At 41.7% G+C, this 16,218-nt stretch overlaps 1 protein-coding gene across 1 annotated transcript; it reads right to left on the reverse strand.

Moving 5' to 3' along the window:
- Nucleotides 1–8,827: 8,827 nt before the first annotated feature.
- On the reverse strand, nt 8,828–12,132 carry LOC119295217 (glycerophosphodiester phosphodiesterase GDPD4-like). The gene is made up of 9 exons (XM_037573581.1): nt 11,926–12,132; nt 11,743–11,829; nt 11,537–11,634; nt 10,645–10,705; nt 10,304–10,384; nt 10,032–10,130; nt 9,565–9,654; nt 9,306–9,433; nt 8,828–9,220 (listed from the first exon to the last, which is right to left on the reverse strand). The coding sequence occupies exons 1-9, from the start codon at nt 12,130–12,132 to the stop codon at nt 9,055–9,057; spliced, it is 1,017 nt and encodes a 338-aa protein (XP_037429478.1). The 3' UTR covers nt 8,828–9,054.
- Between the last annotated feature and the right edge of the window lie 4,086 nt (nt 12,133–16,218).

Here is a 16,218-nt window from a genome sequence, read left to right on the forward strand (position 1 = left end):
TCAACCATAATTGAAAATATTTAAAAAGTTCAATGCAACAAGAAATGCGATCATAACCGCAACCAAGGTAACAATTGATCCAACGGCATAATGATACCAAGCCTCAATATGAATGGCATATTTTCTAATCTTTCTAATCTTCAAGTGCATTGCATCCATCTTGATCTTGTGATCATCGACGACATCCGCAACATGCAACTCCAATATCATCTTCTCCTCCTCAATTTCTTTCAATTTTTCCTTCAAGTAATTGTTTTCTTCTTCAACTAAATTTAACCTCTCGATAATAGGGTTGGTTGGAATTTCCAGTTCACATGCCTCCTAGATAAAAAAAATCTATGTCACGTTGCTCGGCATAATTGTCATAAACACTAAATGAAACTAATAGCTATAAAAGAAAATATATATACCACATCTCAATTATAGACAGGACGAGGGCCGACGGGGGCGGATACCAAAACCATCGCACTAAATAATAATAAGCAATAATAAAAGAAAGAAAATTATACAAGTATCTATCTAAACATACAAGTAAGAATATTTTTTTCTTTCAGAAAAAAGATAAGAACAAGAGGCTCACCACAGTGGTGTCGGCGGCGAAATCGGCGCAGGCGATCGACGGCGGTGAAGACGGAGACGGGACGTGACGGATCGCTAAACCTAGACAAATATTGACGAAAATGGAGCTTGGAGGTCGAGCTTGGAGAGGAGAAAGCTTAAGTAGTGTGGCTCAGGCATTCCATCAAACACCTCGTGTGCATAGGAGGTGAGCTAGAGCACCACAAAGCTCTCCAACGGCCGGCAGAAAAACAGAGCAGTGGAGTGCTCTGCTCGCGGGCGAGGGGGTATATATAGGCACATCATTGGTCCCGGTTCATGGCTGAAACCGGGACTAAAGACCACCCTTTGGTCCCGGTTCAAGCCACCAACCGAGATCAATGGTGGTGGGCCAGGAGCGAGGCCCGTTGGTCCCGGTTCGTCCCACCAACCGGGACCAATGCCCCCACGAGGCCCGGCAGGCCCCCTGGCCTCACGAACCGGGACCAATGCCCCCATGGGTCCCGGTTCATGACTGGACCGGGACTAATGGACTTACCTGGCCCGAACGAAAGCCTTGTTTTCTACTAGTGAGCCCTTTGATTCATAAGAATGGATTCCTATTTCTAATAGGATTGGTTCTTATCCTCCACATTTCAAAGGAAAATAAACATTAGGCCAGACTCAATAAAAAATTCTATAATGTGAACCAAATGACATCTCTCTTTCTATGTCTACTCATAGGATTTGATATACATGTCATCTCATTTGCTGCAAGTTTTCTATTCTTATGGTAATCCTATCATATGACAAAGGAGACCGAAGCATTTACTTGATTTCAGTGGTCAAGAATCGGGCTTGCTAAAAATCAGTCGACTGAGATTTAACCAAGTCTCAGTTGACCATGCAACATTTTGTCCCAACGTTTGCAACTTTTTTTCTATGGTTGCAACATCCGTCTTGTTGGTTGTAGCATGTTGTCCCTCATCGATTGTAGCACAACGCCTCACCGATTGTAGCATCCGTCATTGACGGTTGTAGCATTTTAGTCACATTGATTGCAGCATCAATCATCATTGCTTGCAAAACTGCTGCAACATTTTTCAACATCAGTTGTAGCATCTAGCCGTGCCGCTTGCAGCAAAAAAACTATGATGACATCAGTCGACTGAGACTTCGTTAAGTCTCAGTCGACTGAGTTCTAGATAGACACATCAAGAATACCTAATGGAGACTCGTTGCGCAAGATCCAACGCCTTACATTGCGCTCGATATCGGGTTGTATGGACTTAATGCTGTCTAGCCCACGCTTAAGTAAGAACGGCAAAATCCTTCTTAATTATCTCCATACATGACTATGTTCAGTGAGAACGGCAAAATCCAACACATTTGCTCAAGTAAGAGATAGTTGGAAGTATCACACCACGCACAATATGTGTTCAGCTAGTCCTTCGAGACGCATAGGCGCTTCATATAATTCTCAACTTCCATCACTGTAGGAAAGGGGCTACTCCGCTCCTGGAAACAAGGGAAGCAGTTTCGGCTCGCCGTGGCAGCAGCGGCACCTTCCCGACGGAAGCAGGTAGAACCTACCCTCCTTGACGGCCTTCTCCTCTTCAGCGTCCACCATCTCCATGTCCTCAGCGAGCATTGACGCCGATGTCATCGGGAACAGTGTGTTCACCTTCACCGCCTTGTTGGCGATGCACAGGCCCGGCATGTCCGACAACAGTGGTAGCGGGTGCGTATATGGCGACACGATGCCTGCCGCGAGTGGCACCGGTGGCGGCGGTGGCTGCTGCACGGTGGCACCATAGCGATGGGCGACGGTATTTGCGGCCGCCGGCTGGCCGGTGAGACGCTGCACCACCTCCTTGAACGTCGACGTGGTCGCACGCACGAATGTTGTTTCCGGCGGGACCTCCGTGTACACCCGGGGAGCCGGTGTCCTGGGGTTGCGCTCCATGGCAGCTTACGACGTAATTAAGCCCGCACTTCACGGGGGAAGACTGCGCAACAGACAAGACTTTGTCAGGGTTTAACATAAGTTCAATTCGAATCAAATCCTAAATCAAAATTGAGATGTATGCTAAAACGTCGCTAGTGATAGCATTTAGATTTTTCAAAAAGTGATAACATTTAGATGTTGATCACGTGGTTACTAGCTAATGAAAGGAAAGGGGAAACAGAAAGATGAAAGAAGCCAAAAGAAGACGAGCTCACTTCGCTGGGGAAGTGCATGCATGTACAGCTCCACTCACAGGGTTTTGGTTAACCCCTTGCAGCTTTCTTTCAAAAAATAGACAAGAACTAAGACAAACACTTTTTCTAATCAGACCTGGATAAATGAAAAGGCTACACATTCTGAAGTCGAACCGCTAGCTAATACTCTGATTTATTAAATAAATGAAAAAGCTACACATTCTAAAGTCCGTGAAGCCGAAAACACACTAAAATTCGCTACTTTAATAATTGTGCTATGCTTAATTTTCATCTTGCGGACTCGCGGATGCCGTCCGTCTGCATGCATTGCACCCAAACTACTTGCACTTTATTTTGGGAAAAAATAAAGTAAAATGAAAAACAAATTCATATACATGTGGTATCATGCCATGTGCATCCGCTCACAAAAAAAGTATTTGATGATAAAACATATGCTAGTTTATGTTACTCATAATGCTTTGTATCTGCTTGATGCTACATTTTGAGATAATAAAAGCACCCTTTATCGAAAAAAGTTTATGTTCTACATTGGAAAACACAAGATTCGGTGTCTAGAATAGCAATTTATTGCTTTGAATTTGTTCTCACGTATTTACTGTCTCTTTTCAAACGTGGATTTGATACACCTAAGGTACTTGCACTCTTTAGTATATACTCCCTCCAGTCCCATAATATAAGAGCATTTTTTACACCAAAATGCTCTTATATTATGAGGCGGAGGGAATAAAAAATTAGAAGTGCACTTTAACATTTCCAAAAAGAAACTAATTCAGTCATGTACACATGTACGGATGTACCAGTGATTTTTAGTGAGAAAACATGCTAATTGTGTTCTCTCTCGAACTAGGCTTTAATTGTGTTCTTCAAGTAAAAAACACAAGAATGTGTGTCTACAATAACAACTTTGTTGTGTTGAATTTGTTGTTTTTTCCACATAACACAAGAATGCATATTTTCATAGTCCCTCCTTTTTCTACTACATATTGGGTCATGCTAGGACAAGCCTTTGACCAACAATTACTCTATGCTATGTATTTTATGTGACATAAAATTGATGCTGTTAGATTCGTATTCCAAAATACATTTTTATGATTATGATTTGTATCACAAAAGTTTACATATTGATAGTGTAATTGTTGGTCAAAGGCTTCGTCCTAACGAGACTAATATGCAGAGTAAGGAAAAAAGAAGGTACCAAGAGCACATGCCCCAGGACACTTACTAGCTACCATTCTTTTTTGCTCAAGCTCCCAAGGATATGAAATATGCATGTTCGATTATGCCTAGCTTATATCTAACTAAGCGTTAAATGTATATTAACTGATCCTTTACTAAAGGATATAGTGCAACTATTTAGTAAGAATATAAATAAAAATTTCTTTTGTATTTTCCATATAGATGTAGTTAAGCATTTTATGTAGGTACAACACTAGCTACCGCGTGCCATGGGGCAGAAACTGACACGGCAGCTCTAATATAACGGGTCAAATCAACATCAATGTATATGCATGTACAGGTTTAAAATCATGTATTAAGTACCGGATGACACAAGATGTTTCATGCTTCTTGTTAGCAAAGGAGGAAACTGGAAAACTGTCATTTAAACCCTAAACAATCGACTTTGCTTTAAGGAAAGATATCTAGGACTACGCACGTATTTTCGAAAGAAAATAAGCCGTGATATATATAATCACGAGGATGATGATTGTATGATGTGAAATATTTCAACAATTGTACTGGACAAATACTACAAGAGACCACATCAATTAAAATGAAAATATTGTGATACAGAACGAATATAATGTGATATTATTGCTTAGTGTATATGGATGCAGAGAAAGATAATGAACATTCTGAAGCCATCTCCTCGAAAAACATTTAGCTAGCTAAAGAAAACTCTGATATCATGGCATAAAGGTAGATATTAAGTTAGGTAACAGTACTATAGAAGATATCAGACAAAGTTCATGTGTAATTATTCTGATCACATGTCAGAAGAAAACACTGCCTTTCTAGCTTTGCTCCATTACATATGGTTGGAGTTTGACTTTCTTTTATATTGAATAGATCATTACATATTCCTCGGGGGGAAAAGAATCGATTATTGCATATGTCTGAGCATGTAGGTAAAATACTGTAAATAATTATATTGTACATTTAGTTGTGATGAAAAATATATAACACCATTTTTACCTAACTTCATACTATTTAGATAGAAAATTGGATATATATTTTTTGCAGCGTCATACTGCTTTATGGAATAGAGGATATTTCAGAAATAAAATTGGAATCCAGTTCTGATTAAACATCTAAGCTATGTTTTCGAAATGTACCACAAATCAGGACAACTAAACTTTGAGAAACAAAGGGAACGTCCTATGATACATAACACCACATATGACAGATCGACGAGGGTAAAGAGCTCAGTTTCTTTTTAAACAATAAACTAAATAATACGAGACAACCAATTTATTCAAAAGGAACTTTTGAAGAACTCAAATAATTGTCTTATAAGTATTGATAAAGACAAAGAACTTATGAAGCACTAAAATTTAAAAAATAACAAAAAGATAGAGGCACGGTAAATTTCCAAGTATGTACAGCAGTAAATAGTAAGACCATTCTACCGAAAATTATCAAAGTCGGCAAGAATAAAGTGTCCCATGTTACCTCCTGTAGTCTTGAACCCTAGAATCTCTGCAAAATTCTCGCCACCTCGGTTACCTGTGAAATTCAGAGAAAAGCCGCAAGCATGTGAAAAAAACTGCAGTAAAAAGACATTATGTTTGACAACATACAGAAGCACACATAAGAATGGAGCTTAACTAGATATGTTATACTTCTTGAGTCCTTTGAGGAAGACAAAAGTTCTGAACTATGAAGCCTGGCATACAATATTACATGCGGTAATTTTAGAGAGGCTATAAAAGGCCATCCTGGACATGACCCGTAATGACTTTTGCTTTACATATATGTGTTCCTCCGTGTTTCTCAATAGAAATTACTAAAAGTTCATTGTTTTTGTGTAGCTGATTTGGATGAAATACATTTACTGGGAATTTCCTGATGCTCTAATGCATCATCCATGGCTATGTACCCGTGAAGAAGGCATGGGTCAATATTTAACTTTGTTTAGTGCAAATAGTTAGCCTTTATTGCCTACACGCAATGGAAAGAGTCTTCGTTGCCAAGCTATGATCAAATGATGGACCTAAGAACCTTTGATTTTTTTTCTTTAAAGAATATATATTCTTTGCCTGCAAAGAAAGAAAAATACTGTGTGGATCTCTAACTCTATTGCATACTTGATATAGCTCAGAAACTTACCGAGCTTATACTGGAGTATATATAAAGACAAAGGTAAAGTCGTACAAATCGATATGTATGTACGTCAGACCAGATTCGTAGTTGAAACATTCTCGCAAAAAGAAAAGGGTTTTGGTTGAAACAAAATACAAGAAAGTAATCGGAGAACCTGGCATCAGAAAACTATAGCCGTTGTTGAACTTACGTGTGTGCATGCCACGAATATTAGTATGTTTTTTTAAGAGATCTATAAGAAGGCGTTCGAGTGGACAAAATCACTATATCTCAAGTATCACCTCAGTTTCAAGAGAAATTATACCTAAAGTATATAGTTAAACAAAAAGGACGCTGCAGGCATAGAAAAGATAAAGATAAAAACTACATAACCATGTAAGTAAGATCATTTCTCTCCAAGCAAACACTGACCTTGATGATGCAGGTAGAGAGAGATCCCGTGGCTGTTTGCTCAAACAGTCTCCGCTTCCTATCCTCAGCAACGAAATATGTAGAGGAATAGTAACTACAACGAGGCAATGAAGGTACGTGGTATGAGAAAATTATTAATGGCTGCTAGCTGCCAAGAAGAAGAGGCGGGTTTTTTAAAGGAAATGTGTAATGGGTGCATTTTCTTTCAAAGTTTGTTTCTTGCTACATTTGAATCTGTTTTGGAAGAAATGAATGCGGGAGATATACAGGTATCTTTTTGGTTTAAATGCTGTACAATTTAGGAGGCGAGTTAGACTTGTCTACCTTGTTCTGATATTGACCGTAATAAAAGACAACATCAAAAAGATCCTCTGATAAACTCAAATGTTAGTACTAAGATTCTTTGAAGTCGACTTGTCTAGCTTCGCTGCACTCATTTTGAGCTTCCTGCTTCTGGTGACTGAAATTGCAGAAGACTAGGTTTTGAAGAGCTGCATGATTCTTCATTTCAAAACCCATTATCACTGGAAGTATTATGATTCGGGATACACCTTTCAAAAGACAGGTTGACAAGATGTTGTTTCAACGTAAACTAGTCCACCCAGGTTCAATACCCGGACATGCGATGGGTGTTCGCACTTTTCTTGATTTATTTCAGGCATTCCATTGTTTCGCGTTCAGTGGAAGACGACGTTCCCATCAACTACGAGGTGTATGTGACGACTTCGTTAATCTCAAGATTTACCAGCTTGGTCCCCGAATGTGCTCATAGGGGTAGGGTGTGTGTGCGCGTAATAGATCAAACCTATTTATGTCCCTTGCTTCCATTTATTGAGAAAAAATCCCTAGTTTTATGCGACTAGTGTTTGTGGTAAGAGCATCTACGACCGGACCCCCCATGTCCACCCCAAACGCCTGGACGGGCTGTCCAGTCAGTGCCGTGACGAATTTTGGCCACCCAACCGAACTCCTCATAGCCGGGTGAAACGCCCGGACTGCCGGCACTCATATCCGGCCCAAATCTAGGGCGGATTTGGGGAGCCTCAAACACACCCGGACACGCCCGCCACGCCAGACTAACGGATAGGGCCGGACAGCGGCAACAGAACCCTAGTCTGCCCCATTTCTTCCTCTTTCTCCTCTCCGCTGCCAGCACTTGCACTTCTGTCCATCGCTTGCGATGCCGATGCGTCGGTTCACCACCTACGCTATGCTCACTATGGAGCGTCGGTTGCAGCGGCTGGAGCAGATCCAGGCGAGGCCGGACTGCTCGTTTCGCCGCTGGCCTTCCTCCTGATTTGTCGGAGGAGGAGGAGGAGCCGGAGCCCATGGACGAGGAGGCGGAGGAGCCAAAGGAGGAGGCGTCGCCGGATGCGGGCTTCGCCTGGCAGACGCAAAAGCGAAGTACGAGGCCGCCTAAGCGATGGAGATGGCAGAGCAGACCGCCATCCTCGAGTCCATCCAGAACAAGGCCTACGTCGAGGTTAACAGGAAGCTATTTGGCAAGAACAGACAGGGGCGAAGGAGGTGTTGGAGCTTCCACAGGCGCAAGAGCTTCCGCATTTGCCCATCTACCTAGCGCCGGGCACGGAGATCATCAAAATCTCCGACAATGAGTAGTTTTACCTTTTACCTATGTACATAGTATGTAGGCTTTTATTTGCATATGTATTATGGATTTGATGTGTGAAGTTTGTGTTTCATGGTTGTGGAGAACGTTTTTGGTGTGGTGTCTAGTCACTGTTCATGGACACACCCTGACGCGTCCACAAGCGTCTGGGCGGCGGCTTTTGGGTATTGCGGTTGTAGATGCTCTAAGTAACAATAATAAGTTCTAACATGTTACACATCCATGAACGTTCGTAACTTCTCTGTGCTTAAATTCACAAGTATGCGAACAAAAAAGGGTGCATGCATGACCACCCATATTTTGGCATTCCTATAGGACTTCTTACGTCTCCAAACAAACTGTGTTGTCAGTTCTAGCTAGTGGTAGATTGGAAAGTGTGCGGTTATACGACCACGACCTCCCAGCGAAGATCAGACTTGATTAGCTGGGGCCTCTCATTTCAAGGAAGATGACAGTCAAACAGACGCTTATTCAAACTTCGAAGATATGTACTCCCTCCGTTCCTAAATATAAGTCTTTTTAGAGATTCCACTATAGTCTACATACGGAGCAAAATGAGTGAATCTACACTTTAAAATATGTCTACATACATCCGTATATAGTTTGTAGTGAAATATCTAAAAAGACTTACATTTAGGAACGGAGGGAGTAGATCGGTTGGCACAGCAGGTTCATATTTTTGTTTAGTTTTTACTGTATGCTGAATGAATAGGAACTACTGTTATTTGGCTATGTGGTAAGTGCCGAGGCATAACTCATTTCAATCGTAAAATCATCTATGTATGTTACTGGTCAATCTCCATGGATAGGAAATATTGAGAAAAAAAAGATCTCCAGGGAGAGGCAAAATCGCCTTTCTTCAGTTATACTTCTCTCTTATCATGCAGACTCAAGCAGTCACCGTGGAAATGCAGTGAGGTTTATAGCCATCACTACGGCAAGGCAAAACCATCTTCCATGCACTCTGTTCTGATCTCCTGCATCAGCTGCTGCAGGAGTGAAGGGTTGCTTGTGACAATTGCATCAACCTGCTCATAGAGCATCCTCTTCATGGAGTCGCTATCGTCAACAGTCCATGCATACACTTTTCTATCATTTCTGTGTTTGAAACCAAGCGGTTACAAATTTTAGTTAGCTGTCAGACTAATTTCTTCGTCTAATTTCAAGAAAAGATAGTCATTACCTGTGCATGACCTTCATGAGCTTCTCGTGGATCAAAGGATGGTATACACCAGCAACTTTTGCCCCTTCAATCCGCACTAACTCCATTCTTCTGCCAGTGGACCAATCCATCATAACAATATAGCCAACCTATAACAGATAAATTGCATGTTCGAGTTACATTACAGAGGTGGTTGTAGCCATGTCGGCATGGATGACAGAGTGGGAGTGGGTTATTGACTTGTGTTGTATTAAGAGCTGGAAAATACAGAATAGTTTACCATAACATCTTTAGACAACTTGATCAGATCTCTACCTATGTCGTCACTTTTTGCCCAGATAACACAATTTTTGCAGTTTGTTCTCCTGATCTGCAAATAATGAAAATTATACTGATGCAGGATAGGTTTTTACCAAATCTGCTCAAAAACTGTAATATTGAAGACTATTATAGTCGAATGACAAATGACAGAAACTAACAAGCAAATATAGAAGTGCACAAGTTCAATTAGATGCAGATGGATAGAACAATAGACGATTTTGCCATGGATGAAAATGCTAATTTCAGAAGCAATATGTGATCAAGTCTTATATACCAGACTACTAACTACTGTAAGCATTTCCACTGTTACACAAATCACATATTACAATCAACAGGCCCCAATTAAGTTTAACCTCTAGAAACTGAAACGTAGATAAAGGTATAACTTATTAAGGTAAAACAAGAAATGAGCTACCTGGAACTTACAATAGACATTACATCTTCCGCCAAACCTTTCTCAAATGAAGGAGGGCCAACTTTGACATCCAGAATTACTTGCCTTACAGACTGTGATTGTGATATCAACTACAAGAGGAGAAAAGTTCAGTAGCATAGAAATCAACTAATTCATTGAAGTGTGTGTATATCAAACATAATCCACCTATGGCAACATTTTACACAAGTCATTTGAAGCTCAAGTGATTACAATGATTACTAAAATACTACTAACAACACAAACTCATTAGGCAAATGCTTACCTCTAGAGCATCTTCTACTTTGGAAACTTCCTGGTTGCGGACTGTTTTCGATAGCTGAAACCTCGTGGTCACTGCTTTTATCTATGAAGACTAAAGGTCACTTTGTTAGTGTTTCGTCACCAGATCAACATATGACGAGCGTCAGCAGATGATCAGGTTGTGCTAAGGAAGCTAGGACTGAATAAAAATATATGCAGCTAGTTCACAACACGCAGTTAATATTACCATTTGACTGGCTTTTGTAGCCTCGCTAAAATAATAATGCGTCACTAATGAACCAAGACCAAGACCAACAAATTTGGCAAGTTACAGCTAGATTAAACAAAAAAAAATGAGCTCACCTCATGAGTGCTCCAGTGGCCAACTTTTGCTGTAGAATTACCAGACATTCTTTGCAGATCCCTAACTGCGTGAATTTTGAATTAGGCCCATGATATGTTATTATAAATAAAGAATTAGCATGCAGGCTACTGTACTAAAGAATTTTTGGCTAATTTATATTTAAGTGTCAACTCAGTGACTAATGCTTGTTGATGCCAACTCTAATAATGTTAAACTTACAAAAAGAATATCTTTTGGGTTCCCACACTTTCCTCAAACAATGCTAACAGGCCAATACCAGAAAGTGAAACCCGTTGATAATTATAAGCTCCATTTATACTGAGGAAAACTCTCATTAGGAAAATAAGCAGTATGTCATTTAGTTAGAAAGTATAGTTCTCTACTAGCTAAAACTGAAAAGGAAAAAAAATCAACGTAGATGGTCACCGAAATGTCAATGTATTAATAATGTGTGACCAAACATCCAAGTGCAGATATAAATTGCATAATTCTCCATCCAATAGACAGGAGAACTTATTTAGTGTTGCATTTGCAGTTAGTTACCAATCAGCAAGTGAGCCAGGGTGCTATGCACGAAAAAATGGTATATGATGGATCAACCTACAGTTTAATCTGCGAATGATGAACCGGAAAAAAAATGTCCAAATCAAATGGTACACAACAAAACCCAATCCAGAGCCCATTAGTAATATAATTTGTAACTGGTGTCTCCAGTTCCATTAATCTTGACCTATGCTCACGGATAGATACAACAAATGCAACAATGCTTACTGAGCTCAGCTACTGCACCTAGTCAACAGTCAACAGTCCCGTTTGCAGTTCATGTCACACATAAATGGCATGTTTCAGGTCCATTATACTACTACAGCCTAGCAGGGCTCCAATTACTACCTGTCATGGAGTGCTAAGAGGGTGCCATCTGAGGACCTCGAAACATCCACCTCCACACAGTCTACACGGGCATCCAGAGCCATCGTGAAGGCGTCCATCTGAAACCAACAACTCACAAACACATCTCGGGTCAAAAAAGAAAGAAAAAGAAATCCACCCGTAACAACTTCAGTGTGAATCCAGGATCACGGTGATCTACCACCCACCGAGTTTGGGAACGCGTTGATGGAGTCGCCCCCGTGGGCGCACACCAGCGGCGGGCTCGGGGTCCACCCGCAACTCCTCTCGCGCATCTGGAGAGGCAATAGATCGTTAGAATCAACGCGTCACCTATAAAAGATTCCGAAAGGGGAAGAGATCTCGAAGGATGGGCGAGTGTGGGGACGCACGCGGTTGAAGCGGCGGAGGCGGAAGTGGAAGAAAGCCGGAGGGACGAGCGAGAGGGCAGCGAGGAGGAGGAGCAGACGAAAGAGGCGGCTGGACGGAAGGAGGCGGCGGAGGCGGAGGAGGAGGGTGGTAGCCGGCGAGGCCCTCTTGCCGGCGGGGAAAAGAGGGAGCGGCGGCGGCTGCCTCCCGAGCCCGAGGAGCCCTCTCATGCTCTGCCTCTCAGCGCTCTCTCGCTTTTTTTTCTCGGATTCCTCGCTCCGCAGACGAGGCAATTGCCCTTTTTCTAAACTATATTTGCCTTTTTTTCAAACTGGATCTAGCTTTATAATTCCATTAAGAGCAGAGCATCTCCTCTATATTTACCTTATAATTCCACCCTTAAAAAGCTTTAACTCCTCAGAAAATTTAATTTTTATCTGATTTAACTCTAAAAAAATATAAGTGGTGCATCGATTGCTGTCGCAGCCACTTCTTAGGAAAAAACCAACCCTCTCCTCGTGATGGCCTCTTTTCCCCGCTCACTCACATCAATGTCGGCATTGCCTTCGGCGTCCACCTAGCTTCTTTCGTCGTCCCGCTGACACCCTATAGCCTCTGTCACCCTCCCGTCCCATTCTGATTCGCTCGCCGGTCGTTGCCGTCACTGGAATCAACCCATATCGTGGGTGCCACCGCCTTGATCCCGTGGACGAAAAAACCAACCTCCTAGCTTGGTTTGGGGCCAAAAGGAGTCGGTGAACGACCAACATGTCAGGCTGGTGGATCGTGATCGAGGCTCGCCGCACCAGCCGACAAGCAAAGCTTCTACCTGGTGCAACCGGCCGTCCCGATGTCGGCCTGTCCTCGGGGAGCCAGGCCCAGATACCTCCCCCAGCTAGAGGAAAGGGACATCATAGAAGGCTCATCACTACGAGTGTTATCGTGTCTCTTGTTGTTGGAAGCATGTGAGTAACAGAAAAGGCCTCCTGAGCACCCTGTCCTGCACGAGAGTTTGGGTGCTCCTGAGTATCCTTTTTGCGCCATTTTCTAACCTAAGTTTTCGAGTTCAAGCTGACATGCCTCCTTTTCCTTCTGTTTTATCTGCTCTCCCATTGGTGAGGCCCGTTGGGGGGGCACGAATATTTGATCTCAACGCTTAAACCCGACGACTCCCGATAAGTGGTCAAAACGAGCCAATGGTTTTCTCTCTAGTTCAAGCAGAGTGACTATGCTCTGGGTCAGCCGTCCTACACGTCACCCTGCTTTCAGACATTGGCGCGCCACCTTTGATCCCGTCGATGAGAGAGAGCGACACAACTGACGCAGCTTGGCCCAGATTTGGTCGTCGTTGCAACCACCTCGGAGGGTCGTCGTTGTTACGGCTACCTCACGGATCCACCCGCCATGTCCCCCGGGGCCGCCATCCTCGCATCCACCGCATAACATCAATCGACGGGATCAACCCCTAGGCAGGGTTGTTGAAGGAAATATGCTCTAGAGGCAATAATAAAGTTATTATTTATTTCCTTATATCATGATAAATGTTTATTATTCATGCTAGAATTGTATTAACCGGAAACATAATACATGTGTGAATATATAGACAAACATAGTGTCACTAGTATGCCTCTACTTGACTAGCTCGTTAATCAAAGATGGTTATGTTTCCTAACCATAGACATAAGTTGTCATTTGATTAACAGGATCACATCATTAGAAGAATGATGTGATTGACTTGACCTGTTACGTTAGCTTAGCACTTGATCGTTTAGTGTGTTGCTATAGCTTTCTTCATGACTTGTACATGTTCCCATAACTATGAGATTATGCAACTCTCGTTTACCGGAGGAACACTTTGTGTGCTGCCAAACGTTACAACGTAACTGGGTGATTATAAAGGAGCTCTACAGGTGTCTCCAAAGGTACATGTTGAGTTGGCGTATTTCGAGATTAGGATTTGTCACTCCGATTGTCGGAGAGGTATCTCTGGGCCCTCTCGGTAATGCACATCACTATAAGCCTTGCAAGCAATGTGACTAATGAGTTAGTTGCGGAATGATGCATTACATAACGAGTAAAGAGACTTGCTGGTAACGAGATTGAACTAGGTATTGAGATACCGACGATCAAATCTCGGGCAAGTAACATACCGATGACAAAAGGAACAACATATGTTGTTATACCGGTTTGACTGATAAAGATCTTCGTAGAATATGTAGGAGCCAATATGAGCATACAGGTTCCGCTATTGGTTATTGACCGAAAACATGTCTCGGTCATGTCTACATAGTTCTTGAACCCGTAGGGTCCGCACGCTTAAAGTTAGATGACGGTTATATTATGAGTTTATGTATTTTGATGTACTGAAGATAGTTCGGAGTCCCGGATGTGATCACGGACATGACGAGGAGTCTCGAAATGGTCGATACATGAAGATTGATATATTGGACGACTATATTCGGACACCGGAATAGTTCTGGGGGTTATCGGGTGTATACCGGAGTACTTGGGGGTTATAACCATACTTTATTGGATATAGTGCAATCTATGATGTCTGTTACCGATTTACCACTATCGTTTTGGGGTTATGCATTAGAGACAGCTGCATTCACTTTAAATAGGGCACCATCAAAATTCGTTGAGACGACGCCTTATGAACTGTGGTTTGGCAAGAAACCAAAGTTGTCGTTTCTTAAAGTTTGGGGCTGCGATGCTTATGTGAAAAAGTTTCAACCTGATAAGCTCGAACCCAAATCGGAGAAGTGTGCCTTCATAGAATACCCAAAGGTAACTATTGGGTACACCTTCTATCACAGATCCGAAGGCAAGTTATTCGTTGCTAAGATGGATCCTTTCTAGAGAAGGAGTTTCTCTTGAAAGAAGTGAGTGGGAGGAAAGTAGAGCTGATAAGGTAATTGTACCTTTTCCCAATTGGAAAGTAGTTCATCACAGAAATTATTTTCAGTGATTCCTACACCAATTAGTGAGGAAGCTAATGATGATGATCATGAAACTTCAGATCAAGTTACTACCAAAATTTGTAGATCTTCCAGATTAAGATCCGCACCAAAGTGGTACGGTAATCCTATTCTGAAGTCATGTTACTAGACCATGATGAACCTACGAACTATAGGAAGCGATGATGAGCCCAGATTCCGCGAAATGGCTTGAGGTCATGAAATCTGAGATGGGATCCATGTATGAGAACAAAGTATGGACTTTGGTGGAATTGCCCGATGATCGGCAAGCCACAGAAAATAAATGGATCTTCAAGAGGAAGACAAACGCTGATAGTAGTGTTACTATCTACAAAGCTCGACTTGTCGCAAAAAGTTTTTTTGACAAGTTCAAGGTGTTGAATACGATGATATTTTCTTACACGTATCGATGCTTAAGTCTGTCCGAATCATGTTAGCTGCATTTTATGATTATGAAATATGGCAAATGGATGTCAAAACTGCATTCCTGAATGGATTTCTAGAAGAAGAGTTGTATATGATGCAACTAGTAGGTTTTGTCGATCCAAAAGGTGCTAGAAAAATGTGCAAGCTCCAACGATCCATCAATGGACTGGTGCAAGCATCTCGGAGTTGGAATATACGCTTTGATGAATTGATCAAAGCATATGGTTTTATACAGACTTTTGGAAAGGCCTGTATTTATAAGAAAGTGAGTGGGAGATTTGTAGCATTTCTAATACTATATGTAGATGACATATTGTTGATTGGAAATGATATAGAAATTCTGGATAGCATAAAAGGATACTTGAATAAGAGTTTTTCAAAGCAAGACCTCGGTGAAGCTGCTTACACATTGAGCATCAAGATCTATATAGATAGATCAAGACGCTTGATAAGATTTTTCAATGAGTACATACCTTGATAAGATTTTGAAGTAGTTCAAAATGGAACAGTCAAAGAAGGAGTTCTTGCCTGTGTTGCAAGGTGTGGAGTTGAGTAAGACTCAAAACCCGACCATGGCAGAAAATAGAAAGAGAATGAAAAGTCATTCCCTATGCCTCGGTCATAGGTTCTATAAAGTATGATATGTTGTGTACCAGACCTATTATATACCTTGCTCTGTGTTTTGGCAAAGAAAGATAATTTTGATCTAATAGTAGATCACTGGACAGCGGTCAAGAATATCCTTAGTGTGGACTAAGGAGATGTTTCTCGATTATGGAGGTGATAAAAGAGTTCATCATAAAAGTTACATCGGTGCAAACTTTTACACTAATCCAGATGACTCTAAGTCTCAATCTGGATACATATTGAAAGTGGGAGCAATTAGCTAGAATAGTGATACGTCTCCGCCGT

Source organism: Triticum dicoccoides, chromosome 4B, assembly GCF_002162155.2.
Source record: "Triticum dicoccoides isolate Atlit2015 ecotype Zavitan chromosome 4B, WEW_v2.0, whole genome shotgun sequence".
Taxonomy (NCBI): Eukaryota; Viridiplantae; Streptophyta; class Magnoliopsida; order Poales; family Poaceae; genus Triticum; species Triticum dicoccoides.